This window comes from Hydra vulgaris, chromosome 03 (genome assembly GCF_038396675.1).
Source record: "Hydra vulgaris chromosome 03, alternate assembly HydraT2T_AEP".
Classification (NCBI taxonomy): Eukaryota; Metazoa; Cnidaria; class Hydrozoa; order Anthoathecata; family Hydridae; genus Hydra; species Hydra vulgaris.
In genome coordinates, this window is record NC_088922.1 from 52761532 (window position 1) to 52783512 (window position 21981).

The 21981-nt window shown below is 27.9% G+C and overlaps 1 protein-coding gene across 9 annotated transcripts in view; it reads left to right on the forward strand.

Annotated features, from left to right (window-relative positions):
- The first annotated feature begins 7676 nt into the window (after positions 1-7676).
- Positions 7677-21981, forward strand: part of LOC100205121 (uncharacterized) — a 65981-nt gene continuing 51676 nt past the window's right edge. For 3 of the 9 annotated variants that reach the window (XM_065793638.1, XM_065793644.1, XM_065793646.1), the window contains exons 1-2: positions 9162-9290; positions 9551-9671. In XM_065793638.1, coding sequence (XP_065649710.1) covers positions 9559-9671 — 113 coding nt within the window. In that variant the 5' untranslated portion in view covers positions 9162-9290; positions 9551-9558. Of the gene's footprint in view, positions 7796-8639; positions 8872-9161; positions 9291-9433; positions 9481-9550; positions 9672-21981 lie in introns of those variants that run through there. The other 6 variants (XM_065793642.1, XM_065793641.1, XM_065793639.1 and 3 more) reach the window with 6 other exon arrangements.

Consider the following 21981-nt stretch of genomic DNA (forward strand, 5'->3'; position numbering starts at 1 on the left):
TTGGTATCCAAAATGCGGCGCTAGTTTTTCAGGCCAAAAAAAAATGGTTGTTGTATTTTCTTCTTTTTAAAGATTATCTACTTTTGTAAAAATATTTTGACTTTTTCTTCTTTGGCTGATGCTGAAAATAGATATTAGTTCCTAATGATTTTCATGAGAAGAAGATCATTCGGAACTAAAACTCTGGGAAAGAAAACATTTCGGTGATATTATTTATCTTCCATTACAAAAGTTTAAAAGTTGTCGTAGTTAATCAGTATAACAATGAAAGCATGGACCATTACAAATAAAATTATAGAAATAGTTCCAGTCAGCCTTAAGATTGTTATATAAAGTATGGGGAATATAACAAATGAGAAAATTGCAAAAGTTTTAATGTGATTAAAGCTTAGCTTAAACTACCTCAAAAAGAATATAATGTAGAATATAATATAGAAGATAATATATGATATAATATAGATGATATAAAATAGATGAATAGGGAGCAATTAAGCTCAAGCTTGGGTTGGAAAAGAAAAAATTTAATAAGTAATGGATTTAGTAAGATTTTTTTTAGTTCTTTAGGGTTTAGTAGGATCTTTTGGAAACTGGGTAGAAAGTTAATTATATTTATGTGTAAAATTTCTTAGACTTTAGTGTCAGTTAGGTATTGGTATTATAGACGAGCTATTCAGAAAAAATAAAAAATTTGAAAAGTATATGCCTAGGCCAAACATTTGACTTTCAAACAAGAATATAACATTTATTAACAATAAATCCAAAGACGGAACAACTAAATTTATATTTGCCTCACAGATTAATAAATAAATTCTATGATAAAAAAATACTGATAATATATTTAATTAATGACAGTTTACTATCTTTTTTTAGTATTTCTTCTATGTAGGGATTTCTAAGCAGTTGTAAATATTGATTATACAACAAAGATTATCGCAAATAATCAGAATCCCTCAAATATTAGAAATTTTACTGAGAATGCTGCACTGTTAAAAATTTAGCCGTAAATTCAATGAAGAAAACCAGTCAATGTTAAGACAATATCCGTAAAATTCACGGTTCGGTATTTAATTTATTCCGTACAAATTAAAAAAAAAAAAGCAAGTCAGCAAAAAGACAGCACTTTCAATCTAAATAAAGATAAGCAAAGTACGTTGGAACTCATCCAAAAGTTTTGAGATTTGTAAACAACCTAGGCCTGTTTGAATGGACGGAATAGCAGCGGCTAAAAACAAGTCGAAATAGATTTTGGATATATTTATTGTTTTGTTACAAATTTTTGTAATATATTAATTACATCAAATAGATTTTCTTTAAATTTTTTATGTGTTTGGTTATTAAAAAAATATGGTTCCACAAAAAAAAGAAATTCGGAAACCGAAATAGATTCCGTAAAATATACGGTTTCCGAATTTCTTTTTTTTTTGTAGAACCATATTTTTTTAATAACCAAACACATAAAAAAGTTTAAAGAAAATCTATTTGATGTAATTAATATATTACAAAAATTTGTAACAAAACAATAAATATATCCAAAATCTATTTCGACTTGTTTTTAGCCACTGCTATTCCGTCCATTCAAACAGGCCCAGGTTGTTTACAAAGCTCAAAACTTTTGGATGAGTTCCAACGTACTTTGCTTATCTTTATTTTGATTGTGCTTTCCTTTTCTGGATTCATCTTTGCAATACACCTATGTAAAATTAGATTATAATGATATTAATAAATAATTATTTAAAGTAACAAATAAATAGGGGATAATGGATTATTTAAAGCATTTTTTTTATATATAAATATAAATATTGAAAAGTTTAATAATTAAATATGTTATGTATTTACTACTATACTTATTGTTTCTAAAACTTTTTATCAACATATTTGCATTACACCTAAATTTATCAACATATTTGCATTACACCTAAATTTATCAACATATTTGCATTACACCTAAATTTATCAACATATTTGCATTACACCTAAATTTATCAACATATTTGCATTACACCTAAATTTATCAACATATTTGCATTACACCTAAATTTATCAACATATTTGCATTACACCTAAATTTATCAACATATTTGCATTACACCTAAATTTATCAACATATTTGCATTACACCTAAATTTATCAACATATTTGCATTACACCTAAATTTATCAACATATTTGCATTACACCTAAATTTATCAACATATTTGCATTACACCTAAATTTATCAACATATTTGCATTACACCTAAATTTATCAACATATTTGCATTACACCTAAATTTATCAACATATTTGCATTACACCTAAATTTATCAACATATTTGCATTACACCTAAATTTATCAACATATTTGCATTACACCTAAATTTATCAACATATTTGCATTACACCTAAATTTATCAACATATTTGCATTACACCTAAATTTATCAACATATTTGCATTACACCTAAATTTATCAACATATTTGCATTACACCTAAATTTATCAACATATTTGCATTACACCTAAATTTATCAACATATTTGCATTACACCTAAATTTATCAACATATTTGCATTACACCTAAATTTATCAACATATTTGCATTACACCTAAATTTATCAACATATTTGCATTACACCTAAATTTATCAACATATTTGCATTACACCTAAATTTATCAACATATTTGCATTACACCTAAATTTATCAACATATTTGCATTACACCTAAATTTATCAACATATTTGCATTACACCTAAATTTATCAACATATTTGCATTACACCTAAATTTATCAACATATTTGCATTACACCTAAATTTATCAACATATTTGCATTACACCTAAATTTATCAACATATTTGCATTACACCTAAATTTATCAACATATTTGCATTACACCTAAATTTATCAACATATTTGCATTACACCTAAATTTATCAACATATTTGCATTACACCTAAATTTATCAACATATTTGCATTACACCTAAATTTATCAACATATTTGCATTACACCTAAATTTATCAACATATTTGCATTACACCTAAATTTATCAACATATTTGCATTACACCTAAATTTATCAACATATTTGCATTACACCTAAATTTATCAACATATTTGCATTACACCTAAATTTATCAACATATTTGCATTACACCTAAATTTATCAACATATTTGCATTACACCTAAATTTATCAACATATTTGCATTACACCTAAATTTATCAACATATTTGCATTACACCTAAATTTATCAACATATTTGCATTACACCTAAATTTATCAACATATTTGCATTACACCTAAATTTATCAACATATTTGCATTACACCTAAATTTATCAACATATTTGCATTACACCTAAATTTATCAACATATTTGCATTACACCTAAATTTATCAACATATTTGCATTACACCTAAATTTATCAACATATTTGCATTACACCTAAATTTATCAACATATTTGCATTACACCTAAATTTATCAACATATTTGCATTACACCTAAATTTATCAACATATTTGCATTACACCTAAATTTATCAACATATTTGCATTACACCTAAATTTATCAACATATTTGCATTACACCTAAATTTATCAACATATTTGCATTACACCTAAATTTATCAACATATTTGCATTACACCTAAATTTATCAACATATTTGCATTACACCTAAATTTAAAAAATCAAGTACACTTACTAAATTTAATTCTTAGCTTAGAATATTGAAAAACATCTTTGCATATTTTTAATTATAATAAGAAAATTGTAAGTAACAAAATGTCTTACATAAATGACTTCAGTCTCAATATAGACTCGATTTAAATTTAGTCTAATTTTCAAATTTTCACTTGAATTCTTAAAAACTTGAATAACTGATAACTCAAAGTTTTGAATTGAACTATAAAAGTTTAGTACAATATTTTCAAAATAATAATAACTACAGTTAAAATTATTTTAAAAATGTCATTATATTTCAGCGATCAAAAATTATGACCATATAAAGTTTGAACCCCTCAGTTTAAAGGGGTTACAAGTTTTATATGGTCATAATTTTTGAACGGTAAGAGATTATACTATGAAACTTGAAATCTATCGATGAATATAAATCTAGTTGAAAAGAGTACAAAAAATATTTTATTAACTTATTACTTTCACATTTTGGGGCAGGAGGGAGGGGGGGGGGAGAAATCCAAGGGTTTTTTGTTCCGAGTCTCCAATCTTTGCAATTGATACAAGAGGTGGAGATACAACAAAATATGGTTCATATTGAGGAATAATTTATTAAAAATAAAATATGGTGCAATATATTTTTTGATAACATGTTTAAATTGATTTAATGCTGGTTTTATTGTCTTACAATATATTTATAAATAACATTTTGTTTATAGGCCAGGAAAGGGAACAACGGATGCAATATATTGTGACGTAAGTTCAAGAAAGGTATTTGAAAAAAAAATCTGTGGATGACAGTTGTTGGTTTGTTAATATAGAGAAAGCTTTTGACAGAATAATATAAGAGGAGACGTATTTGTGGTATTTAGGTGATCAAGAATGGTTGGGGATGCCAATCATAGCTATGTTTAAATGTCACAGCAGGGCTCAAGAAAAACGCTTGAAAGTTTTAGGGTGAAGTTTGGCGTGCACCAGGGTTCAGTGCTTAGTGTTCTTTGTATTTTATTATACTTCTTTCTAAAGAGTTCCATGGGAGCTATTTTATGCAGATGATTTGTGACTGATTGCAGAGAAAGTAGAATTTATACTAATAGTTTAGTGTTAAAAAGATGGATGGGAAGCTAAAGGGCTTAGATTTATCATGAATAAGATAAAGGTTATGCATTAAAAAGTTGAAAATGAAAACACAGAAAAGAGGCGCAATATTAAAGATTAATGGAGATTAATACACACCAAACATACACAGAGTGTTAAACTCTATGGCAGTAAAACATGCACAGAGTGTTAAGATCTATGGAAGTAAAACAAGGAGAATAAAGATTAATAATATCAAGCGTTTTGAAAGTATAGAATAAATGCCGATTGGATAGTTGTGTGGTGAGACTATAGAATACAAAATAAGAAGAAATGTTCTTAGGATTAATGAGTGTTGGGTGCAACGATTGGGTGCGTCAGAGAAGATTGAGGTGATTTGGGCATGTAAAGCGTAAAGATGCAAATTATTGCAAAGATGAAACAAAAAAGAAATAGTAAGTGCATCTGATTTTTTAAATTCCCTAAAATTAATTTAAGGCTTTTAAATTTATAAACTAGTGAATTAAAAGTAAATTTAGAGTTACAAATATATATTTATCTCTGAATAAACTCGAATATGAAAATATATCAATCATTTAACACTTAATAAGCCAGGTTTTTAACCTATTCGACGTAAAATAAAATGAATTACATATATATATATATATATATATGTATATATATATATATAATAGGCCCCTGCGAATCGACATTTTTAGTTTCAAATTGAATCTTGAATCGAAGCGGGACTTGATTCGCAAATCGAATCGAATCACGAATCGAATCAGTAATATGAGGAAATCCAAGTTTAAGCATCTTTTTACACAAAAAAAGACTACTTAAATTTTTTTTTTGCCCAGATCAATTTTTCAGCGGTTGTTTGAAAGCAGTATTACAGTTACCTTCGATTACAATTACTTTACTCTGGCTGAGATAAATAAAAACATTTTGACAGCATCTTATTTTGATTGCATCTTAGAATCTTTATAATGGTAGAAATTAGAAATTTTTTTTAATGGTAAAAAATTAGAGAAAGAAGAAGGTAGGTTTACTTGTTTATGATTAAATAGACAATTTGGTAGATGAACAAAATCACATGACTTGAGTTTTTTGAATAGAAATTAAAGGATGTCAGAACTAGGACGATATTGTTAAAACTATATTATTATCAAAGCTTTGCTTTAGTGATTAGGTAATCTTAAAAAAAGCATGTGGCTGGCTTTCAATCCCCAAACCTGACAAGCATATCTGAGATGTGATCCAAAAATTGCATGGTATATATTGAATAAAGTTTCATAAGTAACTTAATGTCGAATTTTGGCTAGCATCCTATTTGATCCACACAGTTTTACTGCGAAGTCTTTAAGATAAGAGAAAAAATAATTTGTGTCAATTTTAATTTCAAGAAATTCAAATAAACAACAGGAATAATATTTTGGCCAGATGTCTGAAGTTTAGGGTGTTTATAGATTTTAGATTAACTTGATTTGAAAATAACGAGTTCAGCTTTGCCGGTATTAAGACTTAATATGACTTTCATTTCATTCATGGATAATATGTTTGTTGAATTATTAAAACGATTTGTTCAATGAGTAATCATGTCTGCTTTTGATATTTAATGTTACAAAATATTAATGAAGAGAATTTTTGTATGAGCCTCTTGTTTATTTAAATCATTTATATTTAATAACATTGGTTTGTGGAATATATTTTATAAAATAAAAGATGTTAATTATGCTAAATAAGTTTTTTTATTTAAAAAATAAAACTTCAAATTTTTAAGTATTTTTATATACATATAATTGGTAACACATAAAATGATTATTTTTTATAGTTATTTGTTGGTTATTTGTATAGCTTGTTATTTCTACATTTAACAATAATACTTAATCAATAGTTTAACTTAATAAACCGTTGCTCAGTTGTTAAAAAGAAAATAGAAAAAATCGATTTTATGTTACGTTGCATTATATCGGAAACGTAGTTACGTAATGTTAAATCGGAAAATTAGTTACGTAGCGTTATATTGGATAGCTCGGTAAACAAAGTTTAGTTTTTAAAAGTGGCAGGAGTAGCATCAGATGAACTATGGTTTTTTAAGGATTTTAGGAAAAAACCTGTATTTCGGAAGAAAAAAACTGTATTTTTTTTTATTTTTTGAATAATCAGTCAAAATTTCAAATGCGAATTAAACAAAATGGAGCAATTTTGTGCAGCTGGATTTTTTTATATTGCTTTTGGTTAGTGTAAACAGAAAAAAAAAAAAAAAAATTGGAAACACCGAAGAATAACGTGGAATTTTTTTTATAGTTTACTTAAACTTTAAACAGAGAAGTTTATAAAAAAACTCAAGTTTTACATGTCTTTAAATCATGGTTTATATATACAAATAAAAATATTTTTTGTATGATTTCTCAAATTGTTCTTTTATTAGATATAAAATAATCCCCAATAATCGATAGTTTAAGAGAAAATATTTTTTTTTTGGCCTGAACATCATTTTGAACTGTAAATAAAAATGTCGCAAAATTACATTATTTAAAATTGGGAATTTTTGCCACTTTATTACTCTCTGAGACAGTACGGTGGTTTTTGCATAAGAAAACCTTAGTGATAAGTTTATATGTCCTTTCCATAATTTCCTTCTGTCGTTTGGAACATTTCCCAGACAAATTTTGTTATTTAGAGTAAAACAAATAAAATATTGTTACGTAATGTTACTACAATTATTACAAGATTCTTTTAAACAAATTTCAAACTAAGGAATGCATAAACGAGATTTTAATTGCATTAAATAAAGCAATTACAAGCGCTTTTAGGACGAGCTTACCTTTAAGACTCTTATAAACGTAAGCATATTTAAAATATTTTTCAAAAAACTACTTTGTCATAAATATAATTCTTTTGACATTAGAAAAACCATAATAATTAAAGTTTTTAATTATTAAACTGTTATAAAAAATATTAATTAATTAAATATAGTTTTAAAAATAAAATTCTATAAAGCTTGTTTCAAGCTTGAAAGCGACTCAGAATAACCTCCGATACAAAGAAACAAGAAGAGTAAATATAATTTAATTTGAAATAAGTTGAATCATAAATTTAATTTATGTAAAGGAAACAATTTTTTATTAGTTGCAATGCAATGTTCTAATGATTTTAACAAAGTGTGTTCCTTTGATGTTTTTATATTAATATAACTATTATTCTTTGATGTTATTCTGTAGATGCGTTTACAATTATCTGCACATTTTTGTTTTTATTATTCATTAATTATTTAATTTTGCTATTATTAGATATTTAAAAATTGTTCATATAAAAAAAAAATAGTTTAGGGGCACAACAAACAAAAGTGCGTTCTCAGGTATTTATGCATGTGTGTGAGTTTATGTGTGTGAGGTAGGGGGCTTGGGTATTCAAGCACCCTTTTGTCTACGCCCATGTGAAAATCAGGCGCAGTGTATCTGTGGTTTTTCCGAGATGCAATGTTGCTGACAGTCATTTGCTAAACTTGATCATTAGATTTGATCCAGTTTTGGTTGCATAAAAGCAATGATTTAAAAGAATATAATTTTTTTTATATAAAATAATGTAGTTGTGGAGATGTGCTGAAACAACGTTGTTGAAACAACATGCTGAAAGAAAACGTTTTAAGATTGCTATAAAATACAGAGAACTGTTACCGATTTTCACCGCAAAATAAATTTTGCGGTAATGTTTTGAAATATTTTTAAAAAACCGCCAGATAAAATTTTTATCGCAGTCGTTCAGATACTGTCCAATTTATGCATGTACATCACTATAAAATAATTTATCTTTAAACTAAAAAATGTATATTCAGGAGTTACTTGCGTATTGACAACTTTTATCTAAACAGCTTAAACAATTTATTAAATTATTTTAGTAGTAAAGTTAATTGTTAAAAAACATAAAAAAGAGTTTTATCCTGTGGGAATTGTATGTATTCAAAGTATTAATTTCTAATTCTTTTAAAGTGTAACTACGGAAAATCAGGTTTGTTAGATGTTTATTTAACTAGATGATTAAAAATTAAGATATGGTTTCCGTATACCACTAAACCGTATAAACTCAAAGTAATTTTTTTCTTTTTGGTAGAAGTAATTCGAGATTTCTTTTAGGTGAAAAATAATCATTACGTTTTAATCTCTAAATGTGCTATACAATTACTTACAAATATTGATAATAATAATAAAAATAGTTATTAGCTATTTTGCGAGTAGTTACTGTAGTAATTTGTGCTTAAAGCAATAATAGTTTTGAAAAAAGTTTGGACTTTTCTTTAATTTTAATTACAAGTAAAAACGCTAAATAATAACCTATAGTTTAGCGTACTGTTATGTTTTGTTTCTTTTACATTCGAACTCTGTATTAACTTTGAATTTAATAAATATGCTCGATAAAAATTGAAAAATAAAAAAAAAAAAGTTTTGCATTTTTTGTTTACTTTACAAACTTTATTGATTGTACAAAAATTTACTTTTATGTTACATTGTCTTTCATCGCAAAGCTTGTGATATAGTTAAACCTATAAGAGGAGGTTCTACTTTTGAATTTGTTTTTTTAAATATTAAGTTTTTAATATGTATTAACAATTTAGTAAAACATAGTTTAAACAGGTTTTAAAGATTAAAACTAGTGAATATATTATTAATTATATATATTATGAATTATTGTTAGAAATAAAGTAGAGGAGAGAAAAACCTTATTTATAAAAGTTTAAGAAATATGTAAGCAATGAAATAGTTATTTAAAAAAAAATATATTCGCATTTATCTAGTATTTCTTTGTCGATTTTAGATCAAGTCATGACATCAAATCAAGATACAATTTTGGAGGAAGAAATTCAGAATGATGAACCGACACAGAGCAGTTTTAAAAGTAGATTAAGCAATGTAATACGAAGAAGCAAACGTTTCATGTATGATTTTGTTGTTTTACTTTAAATATTAAGTTTAATTTTTCTATATTACTTCAAATTTGTTTTTAAAGGTTTTATTTATTTAAAAATATTATTTATTTTTGAAAATTTTACGATAGAGTAGCTTGGTCATTTAAAAGTCTAAAAACTTTTATGTAAAGTATTGCAGTTTGCTATATAAACGTTTCTTTCAAAAAGAAACAAAATTGTGTATGCTGACTAGAACAAATATTTATTTTAAAGAAACAGATAAAAGACATACGAAAAGATCTCCTAAATTTAGCATTTAATCCGGGGGTGTAGTAAAAAATCTCCCCTTGACAAAAAAATACATCATATATTGTATAAACTTATATTGTATAAACTTATATTATCAAGTAATATTTCTAATTACAGGTTTTAATATGAAGAGTCTTGAATCGGCCTATATAACTCACATTATTTATTATTTTCCCCTCCCCATTCCCATTTACTACTTGTCTATCAATCAGTCTCTCTCTCTCTCTCTCTCTCTCTCTCTCTCTCTCTCTCTCTCTCTCTCTCTCTTACATTTTTAACAAAACATCCTTTTAAAATGTTGAAGCGTTAAATAAAATCTTAAAAACATTTTGAAAGCCTTTTTAAAATATTGCTTTTTTCACACACTCCTACTTATATTTTTGCCAAATGTTATCACTGTATTATACTGTATATGTTACCCTAAAGCTAGTTTATTTTGAGTTATTATCAATGCACACCACATTTAGAGTTGATGCCCGACTAAAACGCTGTCGACAAGAAAGTCAGCAAAAACTTTTTCAATAAATATCATTTTAATAAAGATCACCTCGTGATTATCAACTCCTCTCGGTGGTATTTCAAGAACCTATAGACAAATAAATTTAACAAAAAAAATTATTTTAATAAGACTGAACACCAAACTTAAAATATTTTATTTTATAACTACATAATTTTTTCTTAACCTATTTTATATCTATACAATTTTTTTTCTACTTTTTCTTTAGTGATAAGTTTTAAATGAGTTAAAAGTACAACATCCAGCAACATGTAGCAACTTTTTAATTTAAAATTTTAATATATTTATATAATGGCAAAAAGTCTCAGACGCTAGAAAACGCGATAGAAATAAATACTCCATACAACGCCGAGCATCATATTAATATTTAGCGCTTCACCCACAATACATTTACAATAAAAAAAGTTAAATCATTTTACAAAAAAAAAATTTATTTTCTGAATTTGTTAGAAAAAATCAGGGAATGAAATAGTTATTGAAAACAGTCAGAAAATAAAAAAAAGAATAAAAATTTTGTTTAGTTTTAAGACATAAATGTGTACTTTTGCTTACTACTGTTTACTATACTACTTTACTTATTAACATAATATAATGTTTTCCAAACCCTTTAAAATAATACTTTTAAGTCAAATAATTTCATGATAAATTAATGCAACTTAAAAAGTTTAACAATTTATGTAAATAATTTTTTATTTACTAAAAGTGGTAATATTTTTTCTTATTAAATAAGGAACTGCTTGAGGACATTGTAGATAAAATAAATATTTGTGGAATAATTGACAAATTTAAGGTCACACGTAAGTTATTAAAAATGCAACTTATGATTGATTATATGATTGCAAAAATGATAGAGTAACCAAAAGAAAAATAAGAAAGAAAATAAATAAATAGAAAATAAAAATGTTGAGAAAAATAAATGGTATAAAATAGTGCTATGCTAGCCTTATAAAAACTAAATAGGCTCGTAAAAAGTAATAAAACAAATTACCACCAGCGCCCTACAATAATAACTAACTTGACTAAATATTATTTCAGTACCATAAATATAATATAACTGTATTAATACGTTGAATATAGGAGGAAGTAGAGATAAAATAAATAGCCAATTAGAATAAAGTATTGAATATATGATGATCCCCCATTCTTAGGAATGTATTGCAAATAACATTTTGAGGGGCCCTATATTAACACCGCTCAACAATGGGCGTTATTTTGCAACAAACCTCCTTGAATGCGTCTTTTTATTTTTCCAGGCCATACTACTCAATATTGCAATATAATTGGACCTCACTACAATAGCCTATTGTTTCGAATCTTATTCCCATTTTAGTACAGCTCTAAAACTGATGGAAATCTTGTGAGGATCGGTCTCCTATTGGTCATCTGTATGTAATTATTTTATTGCAGAAACATAATCTAAATTTACAAGTAAATTTAAAACAAGTTTAAAAAATCATTTTGAAAAGCACATGAGTACTTAAAACTTTTTAGAACCAATAAAAGTTTTTTATGAAAAAAATAGTCTATTGCGCTAAAGATAGTACTCGAAATAAATTTTTTTTTTGAGTTTTGTTTATTTTAAAAAAACAAACTCTTTAATAAATAAAGTTGTGAGAATAAGTGACATTGAAAAAAAAAGTATCGTGCACTATTCGCGCACGAGTCACTTAATAATGATCATTTGTTTTAATTGCTTTATAAACTATTTATTGTTTCCTGTTTGGCAGGGAAAAAAATCAAAATCAAACCAAAAGGTAAATTTTTTTAAATAATATCCGGTTTGATTTCAGCATGATCCGTTAAAAAATTCAGAATTTTAAATGTTTAAAACGTTTTTTTTGAAGCCAAATTGTTTATTGAAAAGCAAATGTTCACAGCTAAAATATAGCTATAAAATCTGACACGCGTAATTTTTTACGCTCCAGTAATTTTGAGAAGTATTGTTGACAAGCAAGATAGAAGTCTGTAATTTAATTTCAGAAGTTTTTGATTTATTTAGCACAATACCATACTTAAATACCATACTTAAATAAAAGATTGCAATACTATACTTAAAAGATTAAAAATGTGAAACAGTGACGTTTTAATAATATTAAAGACTGATTTAACTACATTCATGCTAATTTTATCAAATACCTGCACTTTTATATTTTTAGACTATTAATAGCATTTTGATAATTTCTTATAGTTTATTTCATTTTTACATGGTTTCTGTTTTAAATATATTTTATAAAGTTTTTATTTTTAATTTGAAAGTTTGAGTAAACCTTTATTCATCCTAATTTATAAACATATTTTCTTGTTATGTTAGTTTCGATTAAAAAATTTCTTAGAAAATTTTTTCAAAATATCAGCTGGTTATTTATAAATAGATTTAAGGAGAATAATTTTGGTCGTTTTAAAAAGTTCAGTGCATAACGATTTGCAAAACTGAGGTTGACTAGAAATTAAAGTTAAAGACGATACTTAAACCAGTTGACAATACTTAAACCACACCAACCTGAATTTGACGCAGTTAATAAACTGACGTATGATAAACGTATTTACTTAATTTATATTAAAAATTTGTCTAAAGAGTAGAGAATCAAAAAAAAGTTATTTTTATCAGATGTGAATGACTGGTAATTTAAATTGAAGAAAGTACAATAGAAGTAATTACAACAAGGCAAAGGATTAGTATAGTTTTTACGCAACTTGGACAGATGTCCAAATAAAACTATAAAAAATAGATGGTTGCTATTTTAGTGTCTTTCCAATTTAGCCGCTCTTCATTATAATTATCTCCTAGATTATTTTAAAAATGATCTGATCTAAATTTTTATTATTGATATGCCTGAGTTTTTATCTAATTTCTGTAAGTTATTTGCTGATGACACTCAATTAATTGCAAAAATCAAAAGCTTATCTGATCTAGAACAAATCCAAAAGGATATAGGCGTCTTACTACATTGGTCTAAAATTTGGAGCATAAAATTTAATATAAATAAATGCAAATTAATGAGCTTTTATGGTGGTTTCAATGTTTTAGACTACTCTTGGTATTCTTAACTCATCAAACACTCCTATTCCTTTTAAAAACGTCGATATTTAAATGTCGCTAGGAGTTTATTTCAACAACAAACTTCAGTAATCTGATCGAATAAATAATGAAGCATTAAAAGCTAACCAGACGCTTGATATTCTTAAAAGAACTTTTATTGATTTGAATCCAATTATGTTTTTAAAACTATATACTACCTATGTATACTCGCTGCTTGAGTTTTTGCGCTCTAGTATGGAACCCATATTTAAAGAAAGATATTGAAAAACTCAAAACAATTTAACGCAGAGCAACTAAACTAGTTTCTCAAGTAAGAAACATGAAATACGAATCTTGGTTGGCAAATTTGGGATTAACTACACATTCCAAAAGACGAATGAGAGGCAATTTGATTCAGTATTTCAAAATCCACAAAAACTTTTATGAAGTCAAGTTTCTAATACCAAATATAACATATGCTTGTTTTTCAAATTGTCCTGCAGGAAACTTATGAAACAATATCCACAACCATGCCATTGTCACAGAAATTTCAAATAACTCACATAGACATAACTTCCAACCTAATAGAATTGCATCTCAACGGAATGTCGAGTCTACTTGTTTCCTCACATTCTGTAAACGAATTTAAAAACAAATAAAATGGTTTTTGTCGCTCCACCAAAAGAAAGTATATATACTATACTAGGGCCTTGTTGAATGTCCAATTCATTAAAGCTAACAACTTCTATTGAAGAATATTTTAATAATAATAACAATAATAATAATATTCACTAAATATAAAAGATATGTGGGAAAGTTTATTTAAGTTTGAACAGATATCCAATGAAAATTGTTATTATGCAGTTAATGATGGTTAGTAAATTTAATGATGTAGTTAAGGTTGGACAGATGTCCATTAAAAATAATAATGCGCTTATTAATGTGGTGTAATTGTTTATTTATTAACGCTATAATTTTCTATAGATCTTTCTATAATCTGCAAGTCCTAATTAAAATTATCATTATTTTAATGAAGCTAGAATAGTTCTTTATCAAAATAAGTTTTGATAAAATTTGAAGTTTAATTTTATAATTAAATTTCAAATTATATTATAAATCCTTTTTTTTTAATTTTATTTTGATTCACGCCCAACAAGGCTGCAAGCAACCACTATTAAGTTGAGAGTTACTAGAATAAAAAAGAATAGAGTTATAGAGCAAGGAAAGACTTCAAAAGTTGTAGGTTGTATGAGTCAGGAAAATATGAAGATGGGAGAAAGTACGAAAGGGTGGAAGTGTGGGGGAAAAAACTAGACGAGTAAAGTTTTTAGAGCATGCGGGAACAGATACAGTAAAAGAATGAGGCTTTGCTGAATGACAAGTCAAGCAAAAATGAGTTTTAGTTGATGGAACTTGAGATAATAGCTTCTTTGAGCAGCGACCATGATAGTATTTGTAGAAAAGAAAAACGAGATGCAACTTTACGACGATTGGAGAGAGGCTCAAGCTTGGCAGATAGAGCGGGTCTAATTACGTTTGCGTTTTTGGACTTTTTCTAGAAAAAAAAAGAGAATCATTTGAAGAACCAGCCAAGTATGATTACAGTATTCCATACAGGGATGAATATGAGATTTGTAGAGGTTGAGAATGGAATTAGGAGTAAGAAAATGGCGATCACAATAAAGAGAAGCAATATTAGCAGATGCTAATTCACCAACTGATTTTATATATGGCTTCTATGGGAGACCAGCAATGAACGGTAATCCAAGCAGACGGTTCATTGAGAAGGTTGCTATTTGTTAATATGGGACAGGACATGCTGACAGTATAGTGATATTTGTTTGCAATAAATAGCTGAGTTTTGTTAAAGTTAAAAGTCATAAGCCACTGCAAGTACCAATCTGTTACAGATTGGTGTTGATCAGATTTAAGATCGGCTGCCTATTCAAAGCGATCGAAAAGAGAAGACTATTTGTCAAGACAGGAGTATAAAGTTGAGTCACCAGCAAAAAGAGCTACTTAGATGTAAGTTTGTCAGGAAGATAATTAATGTAGATAAAAAATAAAACAGAATCAAGAATAGAACATTGAAATATCCAAGAAGTTACTCAAAATGAAGAAGTGTGTTGGCCTTCGTGGATGACTTTAATAAAGTGGTTCGAAAGAAACAACTTGATAATCTCAAAAACTTTTCCAGATACACCATATGAAACAAATTTATGGAGAAGACCAACACGCCAAACTTTTTTAAAAGCTTTAGATACGTCAAGTGCAATAGCCCGGGCCTCTTCGCTTCCATCTAATGCACAACAAAATCTTTCAGCTACAGCAGTTAGCAAGTCAGCCGTAGAGCGAGAGAATCAAAGACCATATTGATTGTCTGACAGAAAGTTATTTGACTCAAGATGGGACGTGAGAAATTTGTTGATCAAAGATTCAAAGACCTTGCAAATAACAGAAAGAAGACTGATCTGATGATAATTAGAGTCGGAATGTTATCCGGAGTTTTTGAAAATTTGGAATAACAGATGCCATTTTCCAGCAGGCAGGAAAACAAGACTCAGTCAAGCACTTATTAAATAGTTTAAAGAGAATTGGAGAGAGTTAAGATTTTCACAGGAATGTTGTCTGGATCACAAGTCGTAGAAGAGTTAAATTAAGACAATACTTTAGCAACGGAAGTAGGAGTAATTTGAATGCCTAAAAATAGGTTTAACTGTTTAATTGGAATAGAAGGAAGAGAGTAGACATAATACTCGAAAGTATAATTAAAAGAAAAGTTCTTTGCAAATAGTTCTTTTTTATCCTTGGGAGAGGAAATAAGATCAGTTCCATGTATAAGAGATGGAATGTTAGACCTACCCTTGGTAATAACACTGTTGAAGATTTTCCGAAAGTCTCTAGATCCTAACTTCTGAGATGAGATATGACGTTTAGTAAACTAAGAATAATGGAGCTCAGCATCATACAGCAGTCTTTTAAATCAGTTTCTTGCATTTATAAATAGCCGTTTGTTCTCAAGAGAGTTATTCTTTTCAAGCTTAAAAGTAATGGCTACAATTAAATATAATAGCTGCACAAGAAGGTGAAACCCATGGAGTATAATGAGACTTGAATTGAAACCGACGAGAAGGAGCAAAAGCTTCTATTCCTGCCTTAATCCAGGAGGTTACATAGGAGGCACATTTATCAGCTGTGAGAGAAAAGACATCAAAGCAAGGACCGTCACGAAGAAAATCACAGTTAGAATCCCAGTCAGCTTTAGGGTAGTAGTAAGTAGTGCAATGATTGGGTCCAAAAAAGTAGTACAAGATGAAAGATTTATAGAGATCATTGCATGGTCAGAAACACTTAAGGGAGAAAAAGGAGAAACTAAATATTAGCTAGGGTCAGAGGCAAGACATAAATCAAGGAGTGAAGGTAAAGGGTTAGGGTTGTCAGGAAAACTAGTCATAAAGTTAACTATCTGAGTAAGAGATTGAGAAATGCAGAAGTTATAGGCTTTAGTGTCAGCAGAGTCAGTAGCGCCAGAATTATTCAATGTGATTAGCATTAAAGTCATCAATAATAACAATATTGGCGGAGAAGTTAAGAGAAAGGGCATGTTTAATTTGATCAGAAATTACATCTAAGAGTGCAGTCTTGGGAAGAAAGAGAACGATAAACAACGAAGAGAAAGGTGATAGAGTGAAGAGGTGCTTGAAGCACATAAAAGAATGGTCAAAGGATTCAAACCTGATTTCACGACAGTGAAAGTTAGTTTATGCATATGTATACCCTAAGCCAAGCATGCAACAATTGTGGTCTTTGTGAACCAAAGAATAGTACCCATCAACACTGACATCTGAAGAAGGAATAGCGGAATTTAAATTCGTCTCTCTAAGAGCAAGCAAGTCTGAAGAATTTTGTTAGAGGTAGGATTCAATTGATGGAAGGTTGCTTTGCAGACCACAAACGTTTGTAAAAGATGTACTAAAAAAGCTAGATGGTAGGGATGGTTTTTTATGTTAAATATTTTGGATTTCTTTTAGCCTGATTTAAGTTTAAAGAGAACTTTACTAATAGATAGAGCATGGCCCAAAAGCATCAACAGGAACACCATCTATGCGCAACATGGCACTGTTAATACTTTAGTATTTTACAGCTGTTGATGGAATCAGCTGGTTTCCCGTAAGTAATGGTTTCCCAAACTCTGAGCTACCACAGGGTTTGGAAAAACATTACTAGCCGGCCATAGAATCATTAAATTGAGTTTTAGAGCTGTACCCTCATTAGGAGATAACAAGAAGTGTTGCATAGCCACTATCAAGGAGGCACAAGAAGATCCAGCATTTATCATTTTAGGCAGAAAACAGTGTAACACAGGTTTACATCTACATCATTCTAATTGATAAAGAAAGAGTTTAAAACGGGCTTGCAGAATTATTCTGCTTACTTCTTATGCCTTTGCCTAGGAGGCCTTTTACAAGGCAGTAGCTGAATGCAGTTGTCATTTTTATCGAGACACCATCTCTAGCCTTTATTCAATCAATAGCTCAAAGGCAGGAGATTTTCAAGTTAGAGTTTATTTTTCCTAGCCTAAAAAGCAAACTCTACAAGGCAGCAGTGCATGGGGCAGGTAGTACTGGGATACCAGTAGCAGGGTGATTGAGATAATCCTGAACCTAACATGACCTAAAGCATTTAAAAGGAATTACTTCCTGTAAACAGCATTTTAAAATATCAAGCAATATATTTTGGAAATGCATTAGAAAAAATATCTAGCAAAATACTAGAGATTAAATGAGCGTAGGTTTTAAGATTAAACAAATTTTTACAAAGTTTTTAAACAAAAATTTAAGTTTAAACAAAAAATAGTTTACCTCAAAATGGGGATTAGCAGATGCTTTCTTTAAGGAAATATTTTATTCTCTTTCTTAAATTAATTTTTATTTAGAGATTAATTAGAAAAGGTTCTTACAAATTGTCTCAATAAATTACGTCTATTGACTGATAATTTGTATAAACTAAAACAACTTGTTGAAATAACAATTTAGATTTTAATTGGTGTTTTTAGACTCACTTTGATTGATTTTTATAGGCTCTCTTTGATTGATGTTAAACAAAACGTTTTGTTTAAAACAAAAAAAACTAAAATGTGCTTGCAAAGAGCAAAACATTATTTGATTATTGGATCTGTTTCTGTTTCATATCGACACAGATCTGATTCAAGATCTGTGTCAATTAGATAAGACGAGTAGTTTTAAAGAAGAACATTAAATAAACTGATAAAAGAGTTTAAAAATTTTATCTAGATTTGCAATCCCGAGTTCCGAGGTTCAGAAATCTCGGGACGCCGCATGATTTAAAAACCCAAAATCTCTGGATTTTAAAAAGTATGATAACCTCTTTTATTTTATTTTGCATCAAGATAAAGTATCAACAAAGTAGAATAAAATTTAGAAAAAAAATTGACTGCCAGGCATTTCAGTACACATCCCTAAGCAAAAACGTGCAAACTTACCGTGGCAAAAAAAATGCGAAAGTTGCAGGAAGATGCAGGAATGACAGTAAAAAATGGATTATCTTTATTATCGTAATACGCAAGTCTATTAAAATATTTATATAAATTTCAATGGTCTTATTTGTGATAAGACCATTGAAACTTCTTGGAGCACCTTTAAAACTAAAAAAAAAAATTCAAAAAAGTATTGTAAGGCATGTGTTATGTGGTATGTGTTAAACAGTATTGTAAGACATGTAGGTAATATATTACCTACTTGCCATGTTAGATTAAATGCTTTTACCTGTTACACGTTGACTATTGTTTAAATTATTTTAACAGATACTGCAGCCAGATATTGAATGAACAGATATAACTTTTATATCCGCATAATATTAAGTTTAAATAATGCAATACAATACGACGGACATAAATTAAACTCATTTTGGTTTTTTTGTTGCTGTAAAACTTTGGATAAAAGGTAAGTAAAACCATACTATAATATCATTTTACATGTGTTTTTATGTTGTTTTTAAATACTAAGCATTTAAGAATTTCTTGTAGCGTTTTTATTAAATGCCTATTTCAATATTGGGTAAAATTGACAGGAATGCTTAAGTCACACCATGGGCCAAGAATCAAGCAAAAGTTATCGGGATGTCGTACATTTGATGAATTTTTTTCACAATTAAATAAAATGGAACAAAATTTACAATTAAATAAAATGGAACCAAACAAAGTAAACCCTAAATTAGTTTTGAGATGATCAAAAAAAAGATGTACCAATAGATCAAATGACAACAGATCTAATAACCGATACTTCTTTAAATTTTAAACCACACCTAATATTGTTGCAAAGTACTGGTTAGAGCAAACATCAGAACCTGAATATGTAAAAAATGGGTGTCTGGCTGTTTCAGAAATTAAACAAAACGCTAAAAAGTCTGTCACGAAGAAATTCAACAAAAAATTACAATTCTGCGAGATTTCGTCGAAATTAGGTATTAAGATTTATCTATGACATCAGCATCAATCCGAACGAAGAAACAATTTGCAGAGGAAGTTAATGGTTTGATTAAATCTTAAGAAAATTAATTTTAATTTAGTGAAAGTTACGAATCAGTTAGCAATGTTGAAGGAATTGAAATTTTTTTTATAGCGGATAATTGAGTAATTAAAGACGTCTTAATTCCAAATAAAGTAAAGAAATAAAGTAAAAAAAAAATGTTTTTAACAAAGTCTTCACTACAAATGACGAAGTTTTTAAAAATACGTGCATAATGGTTTAAACAACATAGCAAGGTTATGTTAGACCATTTTAAAAAATATGTGAGAAATTTGAATAACCCTAGATCATTAATTGTATAGTAATGAAAAAGTGTCATTGTTTAAAAAATCAAGAATCTGCAGAAGATAGAGAAGATCCAGAATCTCCAGAAAGTTTATAATTTATAAACCAAACTTTGAAGAAAAAAATTTTTAAACGATCATTAAACTAATTAACGTAGCATAAAGTTAAAAGGTCCTTTCTCGCAAAAAGGCTAGTTTGCAGTAAAATACGAAGTTTCAAAATATGTTCAAAAACAAGAGTTTTTGAATTATATAAGTACTCCTACAAACAACCTCCTGATAGGACAAAAGAATTCAAAAAAAAATTCAATTTATTCAATTTAAATAATTTTTTGAATTATAGAAGTTCGATTGTAGCTTTGAAAATGTTGTTTGTTGTGTGCTAGTATTTAAGTCTTTTAGGTTTTAAGTTGAAATGTAAATGTTTGTAATAATTATTTTTATTACAATGTAATTGTACTGATAGTACAATTACATATTAAATAGTAACTATGTAATAATTGTGTATTTAAAATATTAGTTTTATGTTAACTTGACAAATTGACTTAATTAAATTTGTACTGCTTGCATAAGTTTTTTATATAAGTTTACAAGCATATTTTCAAAAGATGAAATAATTTATTTTAGGTACAGGTTATTTTATTGCAACGTACTGAATTAATAGACATACGAATTTTATTTTTTGTTTTAAAGCATGAAATAATTCCGGGGTTTTTCGGTATTCAATATTTGTCGCGTTTTTGTAAACCCGAGGTTCAGTTTGTACATAACTAAAATTTATGAAAGCTGCAAGATAAACGTATAATTTAAACAGAAAGATAAAGCTATTAGTAATGCTGTCAAAACTTCCTGGTTAAATTCTTTTCATCAAGCTAAAAAGTTGTAATAAATGAAGCGATAACAACTGCTTTCTCTTATTTGCTTCTTAGGGCAGGATAGTTATAAACTAAGTCTTTCTAATTTTTAAAAAGTAAGTAAAATGTTTTTTTTCTATATAAAGTCACGATAGAAAATATTCATATTGCTATTGCGACGGGCCAACGCATCAAAAAAAAAATGTTTCAAGTACTTTCGGATTACTTGAAGATGAGTTCGCAAAGTATCAATTTGATGACAAACCTCATATGCAGATGCAGTATAACAAAAATGTCACTAATCCATGTCTATTAGAATTAACTAAGGTAGTAGTCAACATGATTCCGCAACCTCAGATGAACATCTATAAATACCATGTAAATAAAGTTCATGAACTTGTCCTCACTGACAACCATCTGGTATATTTTCTTGAAAAGAAAACTGTTATCAGGCATGATTATAATTGTGGTAGTTTTGTTGGACCCTTGCTTTTAAGATTTTTTTGTAAAGGATTTTTTTTATTTAATTTTGTACAGCTAAAGAACAATTGACCAGACTTCTAGTTTACAAAATGATAAGAGACACAAATTTGGTTAGCTTTTGTTTGATTTAGTGGCTGAATTTTGTTAAAACCTAATACATCTTACAAAAGCAAAATAAATAAGTTTATTGAGTTATGCTTTAATAAAAACTATATGCCTATGATGCCCAAGCGTTTATTTAGAAGTTAAGAATATCATTCTCAGTTTTATATCAGATAAAATATCTAAAGCAGCGCATAATAATTTAAACAAGACACTAAAAAATT